At 41.8% G+C, this 26,681-nt stretch overlaps 1 protein-coding gene across 5 annotated transcripts in view; it reads right to left on the bottom strand.

Annotated features, from left to right (window-relative positions):
- Positions 1–2,031: 2,031 nt before the first annotated feature.
- Positions 2,032–26,681, bottom strand: part of Itpr (Inositol 1,4,5,-trisphosphate receptor) — a 160,406-nt gene continuing 135,756 nt past the window's right edge. For all 5 annotated transcript variants that reach the window (XM_065234535.1, XM_065234534.1, XM_065234538.1 and 2 more), the window contains 5 exons: positions 19,027–21,529; positions 18,623–18,960; positions 17,809–18,558; positions 17,575–17,736; positions 2,032–3,531 (listed from right to left, as the gene is read on the bottom strand). In XM_065234535.1, coding sequence (XP_065090607.1) covers positions 3,445–3,531; positions 17,575–17,736; positions 17,809–18,558; positions 18,623–18,960; positions 19,027–21,529 — 3,840 coding nt within the window. In that variant the 3' untranslated portion in view covers positions 2,032–3,444. The remainder of the gene's footprint in view (positions 3,532–17,574; positions 17,737–17,808; positions 18,559–18,622; positions 18,961–19,026; positions 21,530–26,681) is intronic.

Here is a 26,681-nt window from a genome sequence, read left to right as displayed (position 1 = left end):
GCCGAGAGCACTATCGGGTACGTGGAAAGAAGTCGACGGAATGAATGGTTCGACGAGGAGTGCAGAGCGATTTTGGAGGAGAAGAACGCAGCGCGGGCGGTAATGCTGCAGCATGGGACCCAACAGAACGTGGAACGGTATAAACAGAAACGGAAACAGCAGACCCGCATCTTTCGGGAGAAAAAACGCCGCCTGAAGAAGCGGAGTGCGAGGAAATGGAACTGCTGTGCCGTTCCCAAGAAACACGGAAGTTCTACCAGAAGCTCAACGCATCCCGCAACGGCTTCGTGCCGCGAGCCGAAATGTGCAAGGATAAGGACGGGAGCCTCTTGACGGACGGACGTGAGGTGATTGAAAGGTGGAAGCAGCACTTCGATGCGCACCTGAATGGCGAGGAGAACGTAGGCACGGGAGACCAGCGCAATGGAAGAAACGACTACGTCAGTGCAGCAGAGGATGGAACTGACCCAACTCCCACGCTGAGGGAAGTAAAGGATGCCATTCAGCAGCTCAAAAACAACAAAGCAGCTGGTAAGGATGGTATCGCAGTCGACCTCATCGACTTCATCGACGGCCGATCGACAACGGACCAGATCTTATCAGATACCAGGACCAGATACCAGGACCAGATACCAGTTCCCAACGCATCATTTGTTCATGGACTTTAAGGTGGCATACGACAGTATCGACCGCACAGAGCTATGGAAAATCATGGACGAGAACGGCTTTCCTGGGAAGCTGATCAGACTGATCAAAGCAACGATGGACGGTGTGCAAAACTGCGTAAGGGTTTCGGGTGAACTATCCAGTTCATTCGAATCTCGCCGGGGACTGCGACAAGGTGACGGACTCTCATGCCTACTCTTCAACATCGCTCTAGAAGGTGTAATGCGACGAGCCGGGCTCAACAGCCGGGGTACGATTTTCACGAAATCCGGTCAATTTGTGTGCTTTGCGGACGACATGGACATTATCGCAAGAACATTTGCAACGATGGCAGAACTATACACCCGCCTGAAAAACGAAGCAGCAAAGGTCGGACTGGTGGTGAGTGCGTCAAAAACAAAGTACATGATAGTAGGCGGAACCGAACATGACAGGATTCGTCTAGGAAGTAATGTCACGATAGACGGGGATACTTTCGAGGTAGTGAAGGAATTCGTTTACCTTGGATCCTTACTGACGGCTGACAACAATGTGAGTCGTGAAATACGAAGGCGCATTATCAGTGGAAGTCGTGCCTACTACGGGCTCCAGAAGAAACTACGGTCAAAAAAGATTCACCCCCGCACCAAATGTACCATGTACAGAACGCTAATAAGACCGGTGGTCCTCTATGGACACGAGACATGGACTATGCTCGAGGAGGACCTGCAAGCACTTGGAGTTTTCGAGCGACGTGTGCTAAGGACGATCTTCGGCGGTGTGCAGGAGAACGGTGAGTGGCTGCGAAGACTGAACCATGAGCTCGCTGCACTCTACCGCGAACCCAGCATCCAGGTGGCCAAAGCCGGAAGGATGCGGTGGGCAGGGCATGTTGCAAGAATGCCGGACAACAACCCTGCAAAGTGAGTGTTCGCTACTGATCCGGTTGGCACAAGAAGGCGTGGAGCGCAGAGAGCACGATGGGCGGAACAGGTAGAGCGTGATCTAGCGAGCATTGGGCATGACCGAGGATGGAGAGCGGCAGCCGCAAACCGAGTATTGTGGCGTACTATTGTTGATTATGTCTTATCTTAAATGTGATGTTGTACAAATAAATGTATGTATGTATTGCCTAATCCATCATTAGGACTAAACCCAGTCTGTTGATGTAGAACCAAATAAACAAATAGCAAAAGTTGACACGCAACTCGGATTCATCTTCAAGATCTCCAACGAGTTCCGGGATCGGAAGGACTCGTATGTGACGATGATGTTTGAAAGTTAACAAGAAGTTCGTTGATTTTACTTTACCATTTGTGCAGCATTATTTCCCCTATCCAGCAAAGGATTTCTTTCGTATCCTACTAAGCTAGCAAATCCTTTCCATTATCGTAAATTGAATCACCATAATTTATTATGTTAATTATTCTAGAACGCTACAACTACCGTTTCATTATCGAAGAAAAACTTCTTTTTGCGATAACTTCTCCAGACGGGATTTCCTTTTGCCTTCGCGCTACTGAGTAAAATAACGTTACCAACAATAACAACATCTCCTTTGCTAAAAGAATGTTATCTATCACTGAAAAAAAATAATTTACCGTGCTCTATAAATTTACGTAAAAGTATGATGCAATTTTCGCATAGAAACAGTAACGATAAACATTATGCAACTAGGTAATTTTAATTCTTAAACCTCACAGTGTATTGGATTTTAATTGCAGACACAACTTTGATTGATTTATGCTCGATTCAATTCTCGTACAACACTATTAACGGAAATAAAATAACAAATTTCATTAGACATGCAGACAACATAGCAATTGCTAAGCAATGATTCAACAAAAGGCAACATCAAATGATGGATTGTTAAGTTAGTAGGATTGTTTCGTTTACCTCGCTGGAAGTTGTAGCCATTGTATGCTTAAAATTAATCTAATAGAAGTCGTAGGAGTAAAATTTTGAACTTACTAAAACGGTTTGTCGCGAAAGCAGAGTTCTAAGAAGAGCAAAGATATCACATAACGAAAGGGAATTTTTTAATTTTAGCTCCAATGTAAAGGGTTAGAGATGTTCGATGTAAGAGATACATATATTACGTTTTTGGGAATGATAGCGATAAAGAGAAAATTGTAGCAGTCTAATAGGAATTACACTAATAACTAATATAATAGGTATTGTCGATGTTAGGGTTTAAATGGTTAACAAGTAAAAGGTAAGTAGATATAAAAAGACAATCACAACGAAAGCCGAAACCGTGGATCGTTTAGCAAGCTCGACGCCATGTTCGTTGGTAAAGTACAGTCTGATTGGTTGAATAAGTCAGTTAGTTATAGGTGGATTGAAAATTTTGCTAGTGAGTAAAGCATGTAGGTATACCATGCCGATTCACAACTGTTTCAAAAGACAAGGTTAATTCTGATGAGTACTGCGGATAGTTAGGTTTCATATTTGTGTGAGATACGTGCATCAATATCCTGTTTAGGAAATGTTTTAAGATTCATTGTATCTTTTTGCCTATCATTTACTATAATAATATAACATCAATGACACTCAAGTTTGAGCACAATTTCGAACGGTGTAATATAACTAATCTGTTTTTTTTTTTTAGTGAATATACTATTGATCACAATACCAATGAATGCACGTGCCATGCTCTTAGATTTTCTACCTAGATGATAACGATTCATAATCTTTTGAACGTCCCTACTATACATAAACTTTATACAGAATATTGTGGCTAGTTCGGATTGTTTAGGCATATCACTTCCTGTCCTGAAGGTTTTCGGAAGTTGAACATCATATTTGCGGATAGAACTGGTACGATGTTGATGTCGTTGGATTCAGTAGTGCGTGGCGCTGACGTTGCTTGCGCTGCTCGGTCATCTGGAATATTGAAGAAGAATGTTGTGTTAGAATACCAACATCAGTCGCAATTACTAATTTGTCATTTATTAAATCGAGAAATGTTCACAATCTAGTTATTTAAATAGCTGGAATAATTTCTACTGTTGTATTCTCTTTCCGGAATTAAATTAACAGAATAAAACTCGAATTAAATCGCCCGAATACTCAACTACGTTGTAATTTATTTTCGTCAACTCTGTTCAAGACCAACAGTTTAAGGTGGAACAAAATAAGGTAGAGAACTTCTTCGGCCTAATCGCCCATTTTGGGCCTATCGAGCAGAAAACTTCAAATAAGTCCATGATTTCAGAATTAACAAGTCAATTATGCGTTTGGTACGATACTTTAGTTAATAAGCTACCGAACGAAGTCAATGAGAACGCGTGATATGAAAGTTTGCACCCATTATTCCCAAAAACGATAGGCCGAAGTGAATTCATAGGCCATTCAATGGCGTTTCAATGCGAAAATGTTTAGAATCCGTAGGCCGAGTATGGCGTCAAGAAGCAGTGTTAGACTTTTGACAATATCTCAACGATTGGTTTCTTTTTATCAAATACGGTACGTACGGAAAGGTAAATAAATTTGGAAGCCATGAGTAATAATAACATTTCGTTTGGTGCTAAACTGCGCTAGATTCACCCCCTTCAATATAAGATTCTTGAGTCTGATTAGCTTTGTCATGTTGCATCTTAGCTGCAGTTTTGTAAGAAAAATCCTTGTCGCGAATATCTCCATCCTGTTCATATTCTCTAACATACAGCTCGGGTTCCAGTTTTTTAATTTCCTTCCGAAAGCCAACTCAGCTGGAGAACGACCTGTAGCTGGATGAGGAGTAAGCGAGTAGACATATATCGAATTCGTTTATTATTCAGTTCCAACCTGGATCGGGTATCAAGATTGGGTCTGCTTGTTTTATGGCAAACGTCAGTTTGCTCGTTTGTTTTTAAAACCTAGCTCAGGTTGAGGTTCACACTGACAAAAAGTTCGGTTTCGCACTGGGTTGGAACTGGTGTTAACCCCGATAATAAACGAATTCGCTAATAGTTAAACTCATCTAAATCGTGTTTCCAATTGGACTGGTTCAAGCAGAGATGCGTAGCTGTTTAAAGCAAACCCCACACGGATCAATATATTGACGCAAAGAGGAATTATAGACAATAATATTGATGATGTGAATACAGAATTATTGTCAATACCGATGCATTGACGCCAATATAGGATGTATTGACAATACGATTATTGTTATTGTTATTGTTATTGCTCATTTCACACCCTGGCCGGCTGCTGCCTACCGATCTGCACTTAAGCCAGGCATGAACCTACGGAAATTTAGTCGTGGCCTATGCTAGACCGTATAGCATAACGACTTTCCTTTCACTAGCAGGCTTGTTGGTCCCACTAGCGTCCGATTAGGGGATAGTAAGAGATTAAAAGAATAAAGAGAGAGATAGAGGATTTTGTTGTTTTGCTGAAAAGAAATAAAAAGAACTAAAAAAAACACGCCAGCTTGTTGTGCAACATCAGGTTTGTTCGCTTTCATTTCCGTTCCAAGGGGGCTACGTCCATCGCTGTCGTACTCAAATACCTGGGAACCTTCAGAGGTGCACAGGGCAAACGTGAAAGACTTCCATTCTGGGCAGCTGCTTGACCTGGACCCAGGTCTAATTCCTATCGGCTTGCTTGATTTACTTATTGACGCTCCACCGCCTTAGTGTTTGCCTTTGCTGTGATGTTCTGGCGGATTTAATTCATAATCATAATCAACAAAATTCGTTTATACTTCTTCACTAGTAAATTGTAATTGGTTATTGGTAGTAATCAGTTGCTTGACTGAAACGAGACAAAAACAAATACCGACAGAAACAGGAATAGAAAATTTCAAGTATCTCCTTTCAGCTGCAACTAGTTAATGGTTTCTCTTCAAAACTTGGTTGGGATTAGTTTATCGTTAGTCGTTAATTATGACTTCCATCCTCGCGTTCCGCTGAATACGAGACCTGAAAAACAGAAATCTCTAACTCTGAAAAACAGTGCTTTAACAAGCCCCTCCTCCTGAATGCATTTTTTTTTTGTGTTCCTCTCCTATTGTAGCTTCCGTCTTATCATATCCCTCCCCATGGGCGAACTTTATGTAAATGTTCCCAGATCCCCTTCCCAATCCATATCTTCACAATTATTGGTTATTAAATCTCGATAATCTTAAATATGTTATTAATTTAGGTTCCTATTCCCATAGTCGATCCCGTTAATCCAGTTAATTAGTTAGTGCATCATGTTACGTTATCTTATTATTTTTATTTTATTATTATCTTAACTACTTAATTCATTCATTCATTCAATCAATTACAATTATATGCAAATTGCAAAATAAAACTTGACAAATCACGACAAATCATCGTCCATCCGCTTATTCTTGGGCAGGGCCTGATGATGTGAATCTGATTTTGATCAGTGAACGGGCACCATATGGTACATTCTCTCACTATGAACCTATCATTTCTAGCCTAGCTGAACTATTTAATAAAGGGAAACTATAACATGGGTTACGCTCCCCCTAAGCGGGCCCTCCGCATCCTATCTCTGTCTAATCTCTAATACCAAATGCCAATGGTATGAATGTATAAATATATAAATTGCAAATGACGTTCAATCAAATAAACCCATACCCCACTCAGTTGGCCTGGCTTTAGAATCGTCCAGTGGGCAGTGCGCTCTACACTCCAAGTTCCCTTTCATTCAAATTCACCCCAAATTTGATATTTTACCCCTTTGAGTGTTGATTAATCACAATGAAACATTGTGACAGAGCACGGACTTGAGGTTACTAGAGTATTTAATAATCTAGGTCCTATTAGGATTATATCTGAAAAATCCAAATCTGGCCAACGCCCACCGGATGTATTGACAATACGATTATTGCCAATAAAAGCAAACGTGTAGGGCCCACTTTAGGATGCTTCTGTTTTGCCTCTCTACTTCCCCGTTGGCTTGGGGCCAGTAGGAAGTCGTATGCTTCAGCTGGATTCCATACCGTTTACATAACTCCATCATTTGAGCGCTGGAAAAGTTGGTCGCATTGTGCGTCGTTATCATTTTTGGTGTACCAAGCCGCATTACCACAGCTCTCACACGGTTCACGATATCACCTGTGGTAGTTTGCTTCATTACTGTAGTGGCAAGGCGAAAAGCCTCCACGTTCGGTAAAATGGAGGAACCCGCTAGTCGGGCACTCAGAGCATAGGCGAGAAGATTGGGTGGGGCAGATGCTCTAGATTTGTACAGTCCGTGAATAAAATGATAAGTAGTTTGACTATCAACTGAACCAGTCGTGTCTACGTTTATTCCTTTAAATAAGTCTCAGTAACTAGAATTTCAACTACACTTTAACTCCATAGAGGGAATCTAGCAATTACTTTTATGATTCTGTATCTATGTACAGGTCAATAATGACTAACACCGGAAGGCAATGGTCCGAGAATATCCATGCTGAGGCTAATCCATGGTGCAAGTGGTAGTTCGCGTACAGCCATTGTTTCTGGAGGTCCTGGTAGACTTACGGTTTGAATGTCAATACAGGAACGCACATTGTTTTCAGCTTCTTTATCCATTGTTGGCCACCAAAGTTTGGATCGCAGTCGTTGCTGCGTCTTCTCGATTCCAGGGTGTCCAATGTGCGCTAACGCCAAAACATTCTTTCGAAGACTTACGGGAATTACTAAACGCTCACATCACAGGACTGCACCAGCTACAACCATCATCTCCGCCCTGAATGGGAAAAACTTCTTGATCGATGTTTCTCATTGTCCTGACAGCAAAGCCTTTATCACTGCATTTAGTTCCTCTTCTTCAATGGTAGCTTTTCTTCCATGTTCCATGGAGAGGGCAATAGGTTTGGCCGATTCTGCAATGCTCAATAGCATAGATTCTCCGTGCGGATTGTATGTGGTACATTGTTCAAACTTCGAGAGGCGAGATAGCGAATCCGTAATGTTCATTCTTCCGAGCGACGTGTATGATATTGAAGCGAAACGATTGCAATCGTAGTGCCCATCTATCGATGCACACTGGGGACAAAATCGAAACAATGTGTTAAAATTCAATAACTTCGGTGCTCGCTGGAACAAGAGACTAAAAAATAGTCATTCTTATAGAAAAAAGTCTCAGAAATCGATTGGAATGGGTTTCATCTTGGGCACGATAGGGTAAGTTGGGGTTTTTCACAGTTTTGCCCTAAAATCTCCTATTTTGCATGATTTGAATGCTGTATCTCAAGATACCGATGATATAGACGGATGATTTCTTCGGCAAAGTTGATCAGGAGGTCAAGGACTGTTGGATGATAGACAGAAAAATTCGGAATTCTTCCGCTAGGCGGCGCTAGTGAGCATTCAAAGTGTATATGTTTGTGCTGCTGTATCTCAAGATCCTGACTATTTAGACGGATGATTTCTCAGGCAAAGTTGATCAGGAGATCAAGGACTGTTGGATGATGGACAGAACAATTCGGAATTCCTCCGCTAGGTGGCGCTAATGAGCATTCGAAGTGAATATGTATCTCAAGATCCTGACTATTTAGACGGATGATTTCTTCGGTAAAGTTGATCAGGGGGTCAAGGATTGTTGGATGATGGACAGAATGATTCGGAATTCCTCCGCTAGGTGGCGCTAGTGATTATTGAAAGTGAATATATTTGTGCTGCTGTATCTCAAGATCCTGACTATTTAGACGGATGATTTCTTCGGTAAAGTTGATCAGGAGGTCAAGGACTGTTGGATTATGGACAGAACAATTCGGAATTCTTCCGCTAGGCGACACTAGTGAGCATTCGAAGTGAATATGTTTGCGCTGCTGTATCTCAAGATCCTGACTATTTAGACGGATGATTTCTTCGGTAAAGTTGATCACCCAGACAACCAGAAGTCGTATAACAATGTACAGACAGTATCGTAAATTGTTACAGTTTAAGTCAAAATCGCATATAAGAATAACAAACCTCACATTATGTTTAAGTTAAGTCGTATAGAATGCAAATTTCCGACTTATATACGATGACTTATTTTTCTGTCGTACTGTGTCACAAATTAAATCGGATTACATCGTAAGACATTTCAAAATGAATTTGTTATTAGAGATTAAATCGAATATGATGTTAAATCAACTCGTTTAAAATTAAATTAAAATATGCACGTATATGGCCTCCACTTTTGTACGAATAAGCCATTTATTTGCATTCTATACGAATTGTTTGTTTGTATATATGTTTGTATATCACGAAAACAACTTTGAATATACGTGCAATCTGGTTGTCTGGGCAGGGTCAAGGATTGTTGGATGATGGACAGAACAATTCGGAATTCCTCCGCTAGGTGGCGCTAGGGATTATTGAAAGTGAATATATTTGTGCTGCTGTATCTCAAGATCCTGACTATTTACACGAATGATTTCTTCGGCAAAGTTTAGCAGGGGTCAAGGAATGTTGGATGATGGACAGAACAATTCGGAATTCCTGCGCTAGTTAGAGCTATCTATGATCTTCTCTGGCTATTACGTCCCAACTGTAACTTAACGCCTGCTCTCAACTTAGTGCTCTAGATGCACTTCCACAGTTGTTAATTGAAAGCTTTCCAAGCCTGTTTGATTTTAACATGTGTATATTGTGTGGCAAGTACAATAATATACTATGCCAGGGAAGTCGAGAAATTTTCCAATCTGAAATACTAGACCAACCGGGATTCAAACCCAGCCACCTACAGCATGGTTTGCTTTATAGTAGCAGACTCTACCGACCGAGCTTATGGAGGCCCCCTGATCTATGAATTTAATCAAACTAAAATGCAAGATGGTAGCCTAATTAACAAGTTTTGAGGAAAATTTGGATATCGAATTCAAACGTAAATAATGTGCATGATATGTTTAACCCTGTTTGGAGATGCTTTAATACAAAGGGCTTTGAATCTGTGAACCTGGATGAGAATTTGATCTGAACTCAAGGACAATTTGGAGAACCGTTTACTTGACTTTGTGTCTAGGGCACTGTCGAAAGCACCTGCGGCTGTTGCGCAACGTGTTAAAAACTGGATTGGTCAATTTAATCGGTGATGGTCAAAAACCCACACTAAGGATCGATTCTTTAAGAAGAATGCAGAGCTTGAAAGCATATTCGAGGTAAGAATCCCTGGGCGTGCTTAATTTTAGAGAGTAGCATAAATTAACGAATAAACGTTTTTAATACGATACCGTCGAACATTAAAAAAATTAACAGCTCGGAAAAAATTGTACCTGTTGAGCGAAGTGCTGAATTTTCAAAAAAAAACAACGGATTCCAAACCAATTTAAATTGAACTTGAATGAAAATTAGTAAAAGCGTGGAAATGCGTTAAGGGGGTATTCCCAATCTTTTGCCTTTTTTTGGCCTGTTTTTCAATTAATTTTTTTTCAAGGAAAATGAATAGTAATGCGCCTAACTCTTTGGGATTCTTGTTTATTGAACATTAAAGTTTACAAATAAATTTTTTTTGACATAAAAAAAGACATTATTGACGTCACAAAATGGCGACAAACAGACCCCTGTTCGCCGCAAACGCCTGGACGGGCGAAGACTTTTCTCTGGAACGGCTTCATCTGAAACAGATTTCGTGATGAAATTAATAATCTGCATAAGATTCTCTGGAGCTTCTCCCGTTGGCAGCAATAAATCTTGCAAATTAACAAAATGGCGGCCATATGAAAAAACAGGCGATTTTTAAAACAATGTTAAATGTTAATATTTTTGGCTGAAAGTGGGAGAAGCTCCAAAGAATTTAATAAGGAACAAAATGCGCAAAGATTCAAGTCAATATCTCTTATAGTTTCTGAGAAAAATCTTCGCCCGATAAAAAAATGTGGTTTCGAGAAAAACGCGTTTAAAGTTTTGACTTTAGTTAAAACCATTTGGGGGTTCTTACCATTAGTCAGCTATGCCTGGACACCGAATTCGCTGATCGCAAAACGGCTTGGGGGGATGAAAGTATATAGTCTAAAGTACAAAAAAACGTGAAAAAAAAATTTTGATTTTTTGAAAAAAAAGATCGGGAATACCCCCTTAATGTAAAGCAAGACATACTACTCATGAAATCTGTTTTTGTTCATGTTACTAAATAATCAATAGCATCAACCGCGATTAAAAGAAGATTTGATATTTGTATGAATATTTTATAAAAATCCTAAACAAAAACTACCGACTCTAAATTTTACGAAATAATGTTTGAATATAATTCATCATCAATTATTTTATCAGGTCGAAGACCAACCCTCAGGATCCAGGCCTTCGAAAAATACGCGGGTTCATTCAAGGAAACCCAAAGATCCCTCGTCATAATCATCTCCTATTTCACCTCCTTTTGCCACTCCGGATTTGGATACCAGTTCCAACAGTCAGCGAAGACCGTCAACCCTAAAGCCTCGAGGTCGAAAGCGCAAGGAGTAGTTGACAAGATTTTCGAAATACAGACGCAGTATCGGACTTTTCAAAGAACAAGGTCTTGATAACTTGCTGTATTCAGCCAAAATTGCTGCCATAAAGGCTGCTAATCCAGCAACTGCTCAAATCTTACAGCACTTGTTGAGCGGTGGTGAGGTTTGGGCAAAAGAGACCATCGAATCCGTTGACTCTGTTCGTGGAACATCTCTGTGTTCGGAGGAGTCATCTTTGGCGATAAAATCAAAACTTGGTTTCAGTAAAATCAAATATGGAGAACTGGCTCGATTCACTAAGAAGCATCTAGGTATGACAATTTAATTAACGTATATATAAAAAAAAACTTAGTAGAATAATTTTTTGTTTAAAATAGGTCAAGTTTCTAAATCTTTGATCAATTTTAGAGATGTGCATTGTTATTAGTCCCTTCATATTGTCCCATTTAGGTATTGCAATTTTGCAGCCCTGGAAAAAAGTAGCTGAATTTAGAAACACCGTTCTCAACTCCAAACCGAGAAAAAGGATACTTATCATCAAGCGTTTCAATCCGTGATATGCTTATATGCGATTTGCAACGGATTCTACAACTGGATGATGTAGCAGACAGGATTTCAAAGTTAAACCAGAAAGTGTTGACTTGTAAATTGCATGTCACGGCTGGTCCGGACTCTGCTACAGGTTTTACGCACTACAACCAGACTGGCTTTTTAAAAGAGGATGATTCTCTTCTCTCCGAGCATTTTATGAGCCTGTTGTTAGTATCCGAAAGAGGAGAGGATATTTGGCGGAACCCGAAACCCCAGTCAGATTCGTTCTGCAGAATACGCTCTATTAATTGGACTAAAGAGACCAACTCGCTTACCAAGTTCATGTTTGAGCAGTTTTTTGCAGAGGTTGATTCCTTGAATCTGGATCACAAACATATTCATTTCAAATGCTCACTAGCGCCATCTAGCGAGAGAATTCCGGATTGTTCCTTGACCTCCTTATCAACTTTGCCGTAGAAATCATCCGTCTAAAAAGTCAGGATCTTGAGAAACAGCAGTACAAACATATTAACTTCAAATGCTCACTAGCGTCACCTAGCGGGGAAATTCCGAATTGTTCTGTCCATCATCCAATAGTCATGGACCTCCTGATCAACTTTGCCGAAGAAATCATCCGTCTAAATAGTCAGGATCTTAAGATACAGCAGCGCAAACATATTCACTTCGAATGCTCACTAGTGTCGCCTAGCGGAAGAATTCCGAATTGTTCTGTTCATCATCCAACAGTCCTTGACTTCCTGATCAACTTTGCCGAAGAAATCATCCGTCTAAATAGTCAGGGTCTGGAGATACAGCAGCACAAATATATTCACTTTCAATAATCACTAGCGCCGCCAAGCGGAGGAATTCCGAATTGTTCTGTCCATCATCCAACAGTCCTTGATCTCCTGATCAACTTTGTCTTAGAAATCATCCGTCTAAATAGTCAGGATCTTGAGATACAGCAGTACAAACATATACACTTTGAATGCTCACTAGCGCCGCCTAGTGGAGGAATTCTGGATTGTTCTGTCTATCATCCAACAGCCCTTGACCTCCTGATCAACTTTGCCGAAGAAATCATCCGTCTAAATAGTCAGGATCTGGAGATACAGCAGCACAAATATATTCACTTTCAATAATCACTAGCGCCGCCAAGCGGAGGAATTCCGAATTGTTCTGTCCATCATCCAACAGTCCTTGATCTCCTGATCAACTTTGTCTTAGAAATCATCCGTCTAAATAGTCAGGATCTTGAGATACAGCAGTACAAACATATACACTTTGAATGCTCACTAGCGCCGCCTAGTGGAGGAATTCTGGATTGTTCTGTCTATCATCCAACAGCCCTTGACCTCCTGATCAACTTTGCCGAAGAAATCATCCGTCTAAATAGTCAGGATCTGGAGATACAGCAGCACAAATATATTCACTTTCAATAATCACTAGCGCCGCCTAGCGGAAGAATTCCGAATTTTTCTGTCTATGATCCAACAGTCCTTGACCTCCTGATCAACTTTGCCGAAGAAATCATCCGTCTATATCATCGGTATCTTGAGATACAGCATTCAAATCATGCAAAATAGGAGATTTTAGGGCAAAACTGTGAAAAACCCCAACTTACCCTATCGTGCCCAAGATGAAACCCACTCCAATCGATTCCTGAGACTTTTTTCTATAAGAATGACTATTTTTTAGTCTCTTGTTCCAGTGAGCACCGAAGTTATTGAATTTTAACACATTGTTTCTATTTTGTCCCCAGTGTGCGATGCTTGGACACGAACGATGATTTGGTCCAAAAATCACTTTAAGTGGCTGATGATCTGTCACCAAGAAGAATTCGAGTCCCCTCAAATACATTTCCAGTCTTTCAGTCGCCCACACTAATGCAAGCGCTTCTTTTTCGTTGTGAGCGTAAGCCATCTCCTTCTCCGATAGTCTTTTACTTATGTAGTAAATTACTTTTTTTTTACTATTGTGCTCCTGAATCAAAACAGCGCTCAATCCGGTGGGGCTTGCGACCGCAATAAGAAAGGTCTTGTCCATTGGCGAATAGTACCCCAGATTCTTAGGATCTACGATAATTTGCTTGATTTGTTCGAAGGCCTCCTGTTGCTTCTCATCCCAGTGAAAGTCAACGGGTTTCCTTAGCAGCTTCCTCAATGGGGAGGTTACCGTGGCCAGGTTCGGTATGAACTTACCAAGATAGATAACCAACCCCAGAAAACAGCGGACTTCCTCCACCGTGCGTGGCTCCCGAAATTTCATAATGGCTTCTACCGGTAATTATTTTGCCAGAGGTACAATCACCCAGGTGAGGAATGATGCTATCAAAGGTCGGCAGCGAATAGTGCGAATTGCAAGGTTTGCGGCTTGCATATCCACGCACAACCTTACTTCTGAAGGATTTCCAGTCTTCTGCCTGACTACGAGACGGGAGATCCACGGCGAGTAATGAGGTGCCGGTTCAATCACATCCTGCTTCATCAACCTCTTGATTTCCTTTTTCGTTTTCTCACGAAGTGGAATGGGTATATGTCACTGAGTTTGCTGAACAGATTTCACGTTTTGGTTTATTTCGATCCTCGCTTCGATTCCTGCAATCTTCTTCTGGATTCACCGCCCAAACTGATGTGTCGATGTTCAGGATATCCAACTGATTCGCTGTCTGTCTGTCTAACAAGCATTGACCTTTGTTGCGTATACGTTTGTTGGAAGCGAATCATTTCGAGTTCGGATTAAGTCGAAGCAACTGTAATCGAAATATTTCACGCGTAAACACAAGTGAGAGAAGAACAGGGCTGTCATGACACACACCCGCTGGAAAACGTCGCACATACTAGGAATTTGCTTGGTGGATGAAATCCCTCACGCACATCAACAGCAGGAAGATTTCCGGTCAGCAGAAGGTAATTGTTCGTCGGTGAGTGAGTCGCTCGCACCGAGCGCAGTTAACGAAAAACCAGATTGGCTGGTTGAAAGAAGTGCGTGGCGTTAAATTGTTCGGTGGAGAAGTGCGGTTTCTCGATTCTCTACGACGGGAGTGCGATTGATCCGTCGACATTGCACGTTTGCCCAGTGACATTTTGCACGGTGAGAAGAATTCCACCTGAACGACGTCAGTTTGGTTGTCCAGCAACGTTCGTCCGGCACGGCGAGAACGCATTCCGGGAGGAAAGTTGGTTGCAACAAATCGGAATAGCAAACGATCCTGCGATCTGCTAATTACCGTTCAGACGTAGCACTAACACAGCAACTGCTCAGTGGCTTTTTTTTTTTTTTTTTTTTTTTTTTTTTTTTTCTTTTTTTTTTTTTATTATAGTCACTTTAACACTCTGGGGTCATTCGTGACTTGTCCGGGGGTGAGATTTGAACTCGTGACTTTGGCGTGAGAGGTATGGATGTTAACCACTACGCCGGGGTCGCCCCCTAAAGCTCAGTGGCTGCTGTCTTCAAATTATAAGGTAACGAAAACCATTCAGTCATTCGCCTTTCAACTAACGTGTTTTCCTGTGGAATAGAGCCAATTGCTGACGCAGAGAAGCGAGGACCAGACCGGATTCAGAGCGAAAGAGGCCCTCCACGGAGGTAAGAAATAACTCGAGGAAATTGCCTTCAGACAAGTAAACTAGCCCATTTTTCTAGGGTTCTTTTTTCTACCTTGGCTTGAACAAAGCACCAATACCAGGCGAGTGCTTTCAGGGTCTTAGTCCCGTGACGGTGGCGTGTCGTGCGAGACCCACTTTGGAGCTGTGCTTTGCGGATCGCGTGGGAAAAGCATCTACAGGGTGTTAGTCCCGCGACAGTGGCGTGTCGTGCGAGACCCAATTGGAGCTGATTTGTGGATTGTGCCACTGGGTCTTAGTCCCGCGACGTTGGCGTGTCGTGCGAGACCCACTTCGGAGCTGTTTCGGCGATAGGTTATCATCGAAGTCGTCGAGAATAGATCAAGGCAAGAGAACGGCGCGGTGCTGTATGTCATGTGTACGGCAACGAAGATGGTGCCCCGCACCGAGAAGAAGAAGATATGTATGTGAGTAATATCGATAAGTTAGGAAATTAGTAGAGAAAAAGAAAGAAGGATAGGGAGAGGAAGGTGGCAGGAAGCGTGAATCAGGAGAAGGAATGTGGGAGATTGGGTGTGAATAAAACAATGCTAAACTAACATTCGGCCCCATTTTGTTTTGTTGGTGCACTTGCCCATTAGTGTTCTGTTTTGTGTGTCCTCTATGGTAGCTCAGCTCTACCGGGGAACTTGTAACACCTTCACCTTCGATGACATACACTTCAGCATTAACGGATTTTTCCTTTGTTGCTATGTCCGTCCGAAACATCCCCGCTACCTTGATCGGATGGATTCCGTACGCCTTCAAAGTTTTCTTCGTATGCCTTGTTTGGTGATCCACTAGAACGGAACTCTTCTGCAGGTGCTCCCACGTTTTCCAATCAATTACGTTGACTCCAGCTCCATAATCTACAATCCATTCAAGCATGATTCCTCCCACAGCACAAGTAACCTTTTCACCACAATCTGGATCCATCGCAAAGAGGCACTCGATGTTTTCTTCACTCAAACCGTCGTCAATACTGCCATCCGAATCGTCCGAATGAGATATACTCCGTTCCGCGCTGACTATTACCAACCGGTGGAAACTAACGATTTTAATTGGCTTACTACTTGACTAGCGTATTGGTCCCAAGCAAATTGATTAACGTACCCCATTCTAGTCGAAATTCTAGTACTACACTATGTTTGTTTTGATTCGCTATGGAAATTTGACAGATACAATGAGGGGTTCGTGGATTTTCATATGTTTCAAGGGGTGCATCGATTAAATTTTGACCGAAGATAGTACAAGAGCTGAGCCAAAAAGTTGAGCACGTTTCTTCGGGACCTTCTGGTCTTAGAGTTACCTCTATGCTATATTACCATAGAGGTAACTCTAAGACCAGAAGGTACCGAAGAAAAATGCTCTACAACTCTCGTCGTTGGCATAATAACCAACAACCGTATACAGATTGCCCAACTCATGTAATCTCAGGACAAACTTCTCGATAGATTTCTCGGCTGCTTGATCTATGTTCCGGAACTTGTGACGCTCGAGCGGGAGGCACTTCATAGGATGAAAATACCCATCTAGAACTTTGACTGCTTCCTTGTATGCGTCGGATCCAACCGGCACTTCAGTTTCATTGTCCCCTCGTAGACCGAAGAGGATATCTTGAACTGTAGACCCGGCGAAATGCAGAAGATATGATGTCTTCCTCGATGCAAGCGCGACGTTGTTGACTTCCAGGAAAATTTCAAAAGATCTCTTTAACTTTTTCCATCTTGCCGATACAGTCGCAGTATTCCCGGGATCGAATGTGGCAAGACTCTGATGAAATGGATCGTAAGCGATCTTGTTGCCTGTAGCTACCGCACGACGAACTTCAAAAACTACTGAAACTTCGACTTTTAGCCACCAGACTAATTCCGTATCCGTTCAACTCCCGGTAGGTCCGAACCGACTCGTCGCCAATGTTGTATTCTATTTCCGACATTAAATTTACAGAATAAAACTCGAATTTAATCGCCCGAATACTCAACTACGTTTTCGTCAACTCTGTTCAAGACCAACAGTTTAAGGTGGAACAAAATATCTCTCCCGATACACGGTAAATGAAACATAACATCTACCATTTCAAGAAATCAATACAAACCTAAACACTTTGATTTTTCTGCCGAGATTGGCACGACCGAACAGCTCGGCATGTTATTTTGGAACTCAGTGAAAAACTTGCCGGGATTCAGCAAACAAACGGGAATTTTGCCGAGATCTCAGCTTACAAACATAAATTTTGCTAACTCTCGTCAAGTTTTCCACTGTTCGGAAACTGTTGTTCGGTCGTGCCCATCTCGGCAAACAATTTAAGTATGTACCAATACCAGAATGGTAAAGAGGCTTAGAAAACTCTCCATTAGCAACTGTGCTCAAAAACCACTAAGCCGAGAGTTGGCACCCCTATTGCAACTCAGCTTATGTAACGCTTACCTTGTTCTCCAGTTCCATAATCTGAGTAGTCAATTCCCGCACGGCAATGTGATTCGTTTCCAGCAGATTTTTGAGACTTCTAAGCTCTATCTGCTCCCCGTCGCCGTCCACAGCCGCCAACGACATGGCACGCAACCGTGGGAACCAATCTTGAATGTTTGCCTAGAGAGAAAAAAAAACACACTCCTCAAATCATTGCTTCACTACCTACTAGCGATAATTAACGATTCTCACCTTCACCATCGCATGTACGTAGCTCTCCGGACCGGTAAACTCCGTCGGATCCTTCACCTTGACCAGCACGATAAAGTACAGGTAGTGCCACATGTTGTGCTCGTTCTTGATGTGCTCCTCGAAGCTAACCGTTTTGTTATCAAACGCCGACCGATTCAACCCGCATACGAAGCAGGTATTCTTCAGAATCAGTTCCTTCTGCTGCTTCTCGCTTCTCAGATCGGCAAAAGTATCGATGATGACACCGAAAATCAAGTTCAACACAATAATAATGACGATGAAGAAGAACAGCAAATCGTAGATTACACGCGGTACGAAGAGGGTCTCCTTGCGGCTGGGCGCCCGAAGGATATCCCCGATGCCACCTCCGTTCCGAAGGCCCTGGTTGAGCGTTGTAATGATACACATGACCATCGAATCGCAGCCTCGTTCTTTCATTTCTTCACCGCCTCCATTCGTATCGTCCGACTGAGGCCGAGTACAGTACGGTTCACTGCCTTGGAGACCGTCCGGAAGCATATGACTTCGTGATTCCGATTCGACGCACGCTGTGGGATCTGATTCTGGAGCCACGTAATCTTCGTCCACCGGAACCAGGAAATCGTCCCGGAAGAACATGTACCCGATGATGGAGAACATGTACACCAGGATGAGAGCTAGAACCGCCGTCAGTACGATGGACCGACCGTTGCGGGTGACAGAACGAATCACGTTCAGCAAGGTTTCCTCCCGGTATACTACGTCGAAAAGCTGTGAACGAAGGGGAGATTTAACAAGCGATGTTGATGTTATTGGCGCGGCTATTGTTACTCACCAGAATTGAGAAGAAGAAGGGATGCAGCAGCACACCAAAGACGCAGAACGATAGATATCCAAAGTGATACAGCAGTTCCGCATCTGTGATGATCTTCAGCAGGTGTTTCTCCAGCGTACCGTAATTGCCCATCAGGCTGATGATGTGAACTCCCTTCATGATCACGGTCACACATCCCAGCAGCCAAACGGTCGGTTCCGGTCCGCAGGAGAATATCAGCCGCAGGATGAGCGCCACAACGAACGTCCGTATGCCGGATTGTCTCGGAAGAGTGATCACGATGGCCAGCGACACGAGCGTTACAATCCAGATGAGGGACGACAGGTGGAAGCTTAACTCTGTAAAAAAATATGGGTCTACATTTCCTGAGACAATTTTCAAGATTCTTGAGGCGAAAAACTTACCAGGTACACTATTCTCGAAGGGGTAGAAAAACGCCACAATCAGATTCATCAGTACGGCTAGATTGAACAGAATGTTGCTCCACAGAGACATGTAGCTGCTGACCCAGAACAGCGCCGGTTGTCCGCGGAGCTTCTTCTGCCACTTCATTTCGTTGAACATAGCTTCGTGACGGTCGAAAAAGTCGGCCACCTTACTACCCTGATCATCCCGCTCTGCAGTGTTCAGAACACGCACCTTCGTATCCTTCGTCAGGTACTCGCAAATTTCCGGAATCGGGAACACAATCTGTTCCAAGGTGCGGTCATGCCGTACGATTTCAATTTGCGCCGTGTGGGTCTGATAGAACAGTAAGGCTTGATTCATTTTCGTATTGGCTTTGCTGGTGCTTGCCGGTACTGGAGGCGGTATGGTGATCCCACTTCGACTTTCGTTATTAGTGGTGGCAGCGCTGTAAGTGTCGATCTTCAGCAGATTTGCCAGCTCTTTGTTATGCTGAGCGAGTTGGTGGCATAGGATGTAGATATTATGACCGACTTCCTTTGGGGAAACCCCAACATCGTCGTCGTCGTTCTGGTCATCCGCCAGATCATGCTTCATGCTGTAGTTGTCATCCGTATTTCCATCTCCTTGATTCAGTAGGAGGAGGATATTCTCGTCCTGATGGTACGCTCGACAAGCAACATCCACCAGCTGTTTGGGATTCATGTTGGCTAAGATTCGCTCCGCATTTTCACTGTCCCCTCGAGACTCCATAATTGCAAGCAGCAGTTTGGAAGCATTGTTTTTAAGCTCCAGAACGAGATCCATTCGATTCTTGCCCAACGGATTGATGTCGTTCAGAATTAGCGCCGTTATGATATCCAACCCGTTGGATTCGTGCGTGGCTATGCAGTTCTGATTGTCATGGCAAGGTCCCTGGCAGTACTCCGTTAGCGTTTCCAAGGTTTGGTTGATCAGAGACACGTTATTCTCGTTGATGTACAGACCCAGCAGACCGAGTCCTCCCGTAGTCGAGCCACAGATGCAATCGAGGAACATCAAAGTTTCCGAAACCAAATTGTTGTTCGTTTTGTTGTTCTGATTCCTCAATAGGTTCTGCAGCTCTGGGTTGTGATTTTCGCAGAGAAGCTGCAGAAACCGAAGGATCGGTTGCATGACAAGAACTTTGTTGGACAGTTTGTTATTCTCATCTTTATCCTTATGCTTTTCCAATTTTTCAGCCAGGATATCCTCCAGAGCGGAAGTTCCTATGCTCATCAAAGCGCTATCATCGCCATTCTCGGAACTCGTTCCATCCGATGCTGCTGCCAAATTCCTAGCATTGATGAATGACTGTTGAGTAACCAACGCCGCATTCTGCAGCTCTTCTTTGAAGTCATCCGTAATAACAATGCCGTTCACCTTGTTCACATTCTTCCTCTGGATCTTATCGAAATCCTTGCCATCCGATTTACTCTCATTCACCTTGCTGGCAGCCATATCCGACGTATTCACCGTGACCGTTGACTTGATCTCCTGTTGAGAATCCTTCATCTTGTCGAAAAACACCTTGAAGAACGACTGGCTCAAATCGTTACTCAAAAACTTATTATACATTCCCTTCTGAATTATAGGATTTCCACCCTCCAACAGTGCTATTCCCAGTTCGATCGCCTCCACAAATATCGAAGGCGAATTGATCGATTTAATCACCAGTTCGATCACCAAATCACTCGCCCCCTCCTTATCCAGATCATTCTGAACTTCATGCAATGTCCTTCCGGCCCGGATCAGATACTTTGCTCCCGGTCCGTGAGAAATGGTAGCCAAGGGAAGCCCTACCGGTACAGTGTGTTGTTCAACTCCCTTCAATAGGTCACCGGCTTGCACCGGCAACGCAGGCTGAACAAACTCATGCCCAAAGTACCTTTTCAGCAAAATCGTCCGCAAATGATCCCCTTTGTCCCCGTAATCGCAATCGATCGTCATCATCTCCTTGAGCGTTTTCAATATCTTCACACACAACTTCTCCTCTTTCTCCTCCAGCAACTTCTCCGTGTGTTTTATCAAATGCCGAATAAAATCTCCACTCTCACACTTCTTCCTCGATTCTGTGTTGACAGGAAACAGCAACTCCGACTTGTACAGGATATCCACCAGCAGCGACTGTTCGGCTTCCACCAGCGGTTTCAGCTTGTCCTCCAGGAGCGAAACAATGTCCTGCAGCCCCTCGATTATGCTCCGGTCCATCCGCATAATCTGCGACTGGGACCGTTCCATCTTGGTCTGCTTGGTCACCAGAAGCCACTTGCTGGTCTGGCGCGACAGCAGTGCAGTCTTGTTGAACATTTTAACCACCTGGTTTTCCAGGTCGATCGGAATGGCGATGCCACGCGGTTTGGCCTTCTCCGACAGCGTTCGGATGCAGTTCTCCACGTTGAACCGCTGCGAAGGTGACAGCCATTTGCACTGGGTCAGCTTGAAGGAGGATTGCAGGATTTTCACGAAGATCAGCTGGCGTTTCTGGAAATGGGCAAAATGGGAAGGAGTTACAATTCCCATGGGAAGTGAGTGCTTTTGCTGCTTAAATACGGGCTTTGTTATTGGTCTGTTCGAGCGATATAAGCTGTACTGTACAAGTTTCATTGGGAATGTTACCAATCACTTGCTTCAATTTATCAAATACCTACTTCGCAAATTTCTTCAATATGCCTTAAAAGTTGCAGGAAATATTGTGGAAGTTTGCAGGGGAGAAGGGCTTCTCGATACAAAATTAGGATGTTAAATATGTTTGGATCACAGATTCTACAGTTGGTCTCAACTAGCGATACTGTACTGCCAGTGGTCGTATAATTGTAGGGTAAGGTGGGCAAGATGGGTAGTCTACTTGATTTATTTATATTTTTGTTAGTCAACATCAACAGGCTCAATGTTACCCCAATGCTGGGTTGGAAAAGCTAACCCGAGGCTAACCATTATTGGCGTTGCATTCAGTGCTTTCATGGAAAATTTAGAGCTGTTTTTCACAGATTTAGCATATTTTTGCCTCCACCCACCTCGAATTCATGAGCTCCCTTTAAGAAGCGCCAATAATTGTAATTAAGGGAAGTACACACAAAACTGGAGTAGGAAATATTACAGAAATGTTCGGAACATTTCTGAAATTCTTGGAATTGTCCATAATTCTTCGGAACTTCCGATGCTGATGTCGGTTTTCCTGAATCGTTTACATTTGACACATAGGCCATTTTCACATGTTTCTCCAGAATTAATGGGACTGCTCTGAAGTTATCTGATCAGTCTTCAAGTAATCGGAACATCCCTGAAAATTGTGGATTTGCCTCAAAATCTCGAGACTTTTCTGAAGTTTTCGAAAATTCCCTGATTTTCTAGTTAAGGTAACGTACTGAACTGATGTTCATTGATCTGATCTGATGTTCTCAAAGCTACCTGAAAATTCGTGCAATTCCGATAAAGATTTGAAGATTTTTCCTGAAAATTTCTAGACATCTGTAAAGTTCCCAAAATATGTATGTCGTTTTCTAGATTTCTCAGAAGTTGTCTGGGCTTACCTGAAATTCCTAGAACTCTTACAGTTTCTCTAAATTTTCGATGGAGTAGTCCAGAATTTATCCAAACTAACATTGACAAATATTTAACCTTCCCCGAAATTCTAGAGTTATTGCACGCCGATCAAAATTTTGTCGGCGGTGGCGTGGCAACGTGGCATTTACCATAAAAAAAATACGGAAGGGCGAGAAAATTGCTCCATTTGAACAATCACAAAGTTTTTTTTTATCATTACTTCTTCTAAATTTTCTTAACTTCTATTAAGGTCCATCTTTCAAGTTTCATTTTTTTATATATATTTGTTACATTTGGCTTGAATGCCCTCAATGTGGTGATCTTTAAAAGTTAATTTTTGGTCAAGTACTAATCCAAGATATTTCACTTGGTTTGACCAGGAAATTGGAACTCCGTTCATAGTGACTATGTGACTACTACTAGGTTTCAAAAAGGAAGCTCTAGGCTTATGTGGAAATATTATAAGTTGAGTTTTGGAAGCGTTGGGAGAAATCTTCCATTTTTGTAAATAAGAAGAGAAAATGTCTAAACTTTTCTGCAGTCTGCTGCAAATAATACGAAGACTTCTTCCTTTAGCGAAAATGCCTGTATCATCAGCGAACAAAGATTTGTGGCAACCCTGAGGCAAAACAGGGAGGTCCGAAGTGAAAATGTTATACAATATAGGCCCAAGAATGCTACCCTGAGGAACTCCTGCTCTAACAGGTAGTCGATTAGATTGGGAATTTTGATAATTTACCTGTAGAGTTCTGTCAGTTAAATAATTTTGAACTAATTTCATAATATAAAGTGGAAAATTAAACTTTTTCAATTTAGCAATCAAACCTTCATGCCAAACACTGTCGAATGCTTTTTCTATGTCTAGAAGAGCAACTCCAGTTGAGTGGCCTTCCGATTTGTTTGAACGAATTAAATTGGTAACTCTTAAGAGTTGATGAGTAGTTGAATGCCCATGGCGAAATCCAAACTGCTCATCTGCAAAAATTGAGTTCGTATTGATGTGAAGCATCATTCTATTCAAAATTATTTTTTCAAAAAGTTTACTTATTGAAGAAAGCAAACTTATTGGACGGTAGCTAGAAGCTTCAGCTGGATTTTTATCCGGCTTCAAAATTGGAACAACTTTTGCATTTTTCCATTTATCAGGAAAGTATGCCAAATGGAAACATCTGTTAAATAATTTTACCAAGAAAGACAAGGTACTCTCTGGGAGTTTTTTGATGAGGATATAGAAAATTCCATCATCACCTGGAGCTTTCATATTTTGAAACTTTTTAGTTATAGACCTTACTTCGTCCATATCAGTCCCCCAGGAATCATCAAAAATATTTTCCCGAGAGAAAATATTCAGAAAATCCCGAGCAACCTGATTCTCAATAGGACTAGTAAGACCCAAACTGAAATTATGGGAACTCTCGAATTGCTTAGCAAGTTTCTGAGCTTTTTCCAAATTTGTGATCAAAATTTTACCACCTTCTTCGCTGGAATAGGCTTTTGAGGTTTTTTTCAAAATTTTTGTGAGTTTCCAAAAGGGTTTGGAACTCGAGTCTAATTTAGAACCATTATTTTCAAAAGTTTTGTTGCTCAGGGCAGAGAATCGTTTTTTTAATTTGTTTTTGTAAATCCCGCCAAATAACTTTCATGGCAGGATCGCGTGTTCTTTGATATTGTCTCCTACGGACATTTTTAAGACGGATCAAGAGCTGAAGATCGTCGTCTATTATAATTGAATCGAATTTAACCTCGCATTTTGGTACTGAGGCAGCTCTTGCTTCAACTATAGAAGTAGTCAGAGATTCAAGAGCATAATTAATTTCATCTTTGGTTTGCAAAGGAATGTTTGGATCGAAGTTATATTCCATAAATGTTCGATATTGCTTCCAATCAGCTCTATGGTAATTGAAAGTAGAGCTGTTGGGACTACAAATTATTTCTTGGGATATTTCAAAAGTTACTGGAAGGTGATCAGAACCGAAGTCAGCATGGGTAACCAATTGGCTACAAAGTTGACATGAATCAGTTAAGACCAAATCAATAGTTGAGGGATTTCTTGCTGAAGAAAAGCATGTGGACTGTTGACTGGATATTGAATAGTGTAATAACCTGCAGAACAATCATCAAACAGAATATTACCATTGGAATTGCTTTGAGCATTATTCCATGAGCGGTGTTTTGCATTAAAATCACCAATAATGAAGAATTTAGACCTATGACGGGTAAGTTTCTGGAGGTCACCCTTGAGAAAATTCTTTTTTCTGGCCTACGCATGGGAATGGCAAATAGGCAGCTATAAACGTAAGTTGTCCAAATTTTGTTTCAACAGAAACTCCCAAATTTTCAAAAACTTTGGTTTCAAATGAAGAAAGAATTTTATGTTTGATTCGTCTATGAATAATGATGGCAACGCCACCACAGGGTCCATCAAGACGATCATTTCTATAAATCAAGTAATTTGCGTCCTTCTTAACCTTATGGTCAGGTTTAAGGAACGTTTCAGTTATAACGGCAATATGCACGTTATGAACTCTCAAAAAGTTAAATAGCTCGTCTTCATTATCTTTAAGAGATCGAGCATTCCAATTTACAATATTTAATACTTTAAAATCCATTACTGAATTTTAAAGTCATGACAATATTATTTGCAAATTTTACTCCAGTTTGAATAGCATCAAACATGGAGTTAGATTTAAGCATATCAGAAATCATGTCAATTAATGATTTCTGTAAAAATTCCATTTTAGGGGCAGTAATGCTTCCTAAGTCAAAATTGTCAAAATTTCCGTTAGAATTACTTTGGTTAGTATTTTGATTTCTAGCATAGGTAGCTCCATTAACTCGCTGAACATTTTTAGCAGCGAGGGGATTAGGATTACAGATGAAAAATTTGAAGCAGGGGTGATATTTGTACCTACGGGTACGAATGTAGAATTTGTTCCTCGCTGACCGTTGTTAACAGCAGAGGAATTTGTACCTGTTCGGGAAAGTGGAGCGTTTCCTACCTGTCGCTTAGAACGAGATTGTAGGATCGTTTTGTGAGTCTTACATTCCCAAAAATTGGATTTGTGCTTTTCACCACAATTTGAACATTTAAATTTCTTATGATCTTCCTTCACAGGACAGTCGTTTTTTGCGTGAGTGGAATCACCACAATTCATGCATTTAGCTGGCATGTAGAAATTTTTAGTTCCGTGACCCCATCCCTGGCACTTACGGCACTGGGTGAGGTTTTGGAAATTTCCTCCAGTCTTCCTGAAGTGTTCCCGCTTCACTCGGACATGGAGCATAAGGCTAGCTTTTTCCAAGGCCTTAAGGTTGTTTAGTTCACTAGATTTGAAGTGTACTAAAAAAAAATCATTAGTTATCCCGTTGCGCGAATCGCCAGGACGGGATTTCATTTTCATTTTGATTACTTGGAGTGGCACAACTCCAAGTAATTTTGCCAGTTCATCTTTAATCTGATCCAGGGATTCACCACTGGGCAGTCCTTTCATGACAACCTTGAACACACGTTCAGTTTTGGTGTCGTAAGTAAAAAAAATTGTGCTTCTTCTCAGTAAGATACTTGAGAAGACATTTAAATCCGTCCAAGGTTTCAGCCAATACACGGCATTCACCCCGACGTCCAATTTGTAGTGAAAACTTAACTTTCACGAAATTCAAAAGTTCCATGCGAAGAGCATGGAAATCGGAAGTGGTTATCACAATAGGGGGAATCTTTTCCTTCTTGGCATTAAACCGGGAAAGTTTACTAGAATTTTTCTTGGATGATGGATCATTCTCATCATCCGTGAGCAAATCAATTTGAATACTCAAATCAATTTCATCAGAAGGGGGGTCAAGAGTTTGCCCCTTTCTTTTGCGTTTAGGCGCCATGGCGGCAGTAAATTTTTATCCAAATCGACTTCCAAGCAGATTACTATAAGAATCTGAAGGATCGAAGAGGAATTTTCCAAATCGATATCCAAGAAGGATTACCTCGGGTAGGGCCCAAACAAGGATCGAAGAGAAATAAGAGTTGAACAAGGTAGAAAATTTTTACAGGTTGAGCACTGAAAAGTGCGGTTTAAATTTGTTGTAGCTTTACGTAGTA

This window comes from Ochlerotatus camptorhynchus, unplaced genomic scaffold (assembly GCF_037179485.1).
Source record: "Ochlerotatus camptorhynchus isolate MF236.1 unplaced genomic scaffold, CSIRO-AGI_Acam_v1.1 ptg000434l, whole genome shotgun sequence".
In the NCBI taxonomy this organism is placed as follows: Eukaryota; Metazoa; Arthropoda; class Insecta; order Diptera; family Culicidae; genus Ochlerotatus; species Ochlerotatus camptorhynchus.
Note: the sequence above shows the minus strand (reverse complement) of the source record. Positions and strands in the feature narration are given on the sequence as shown.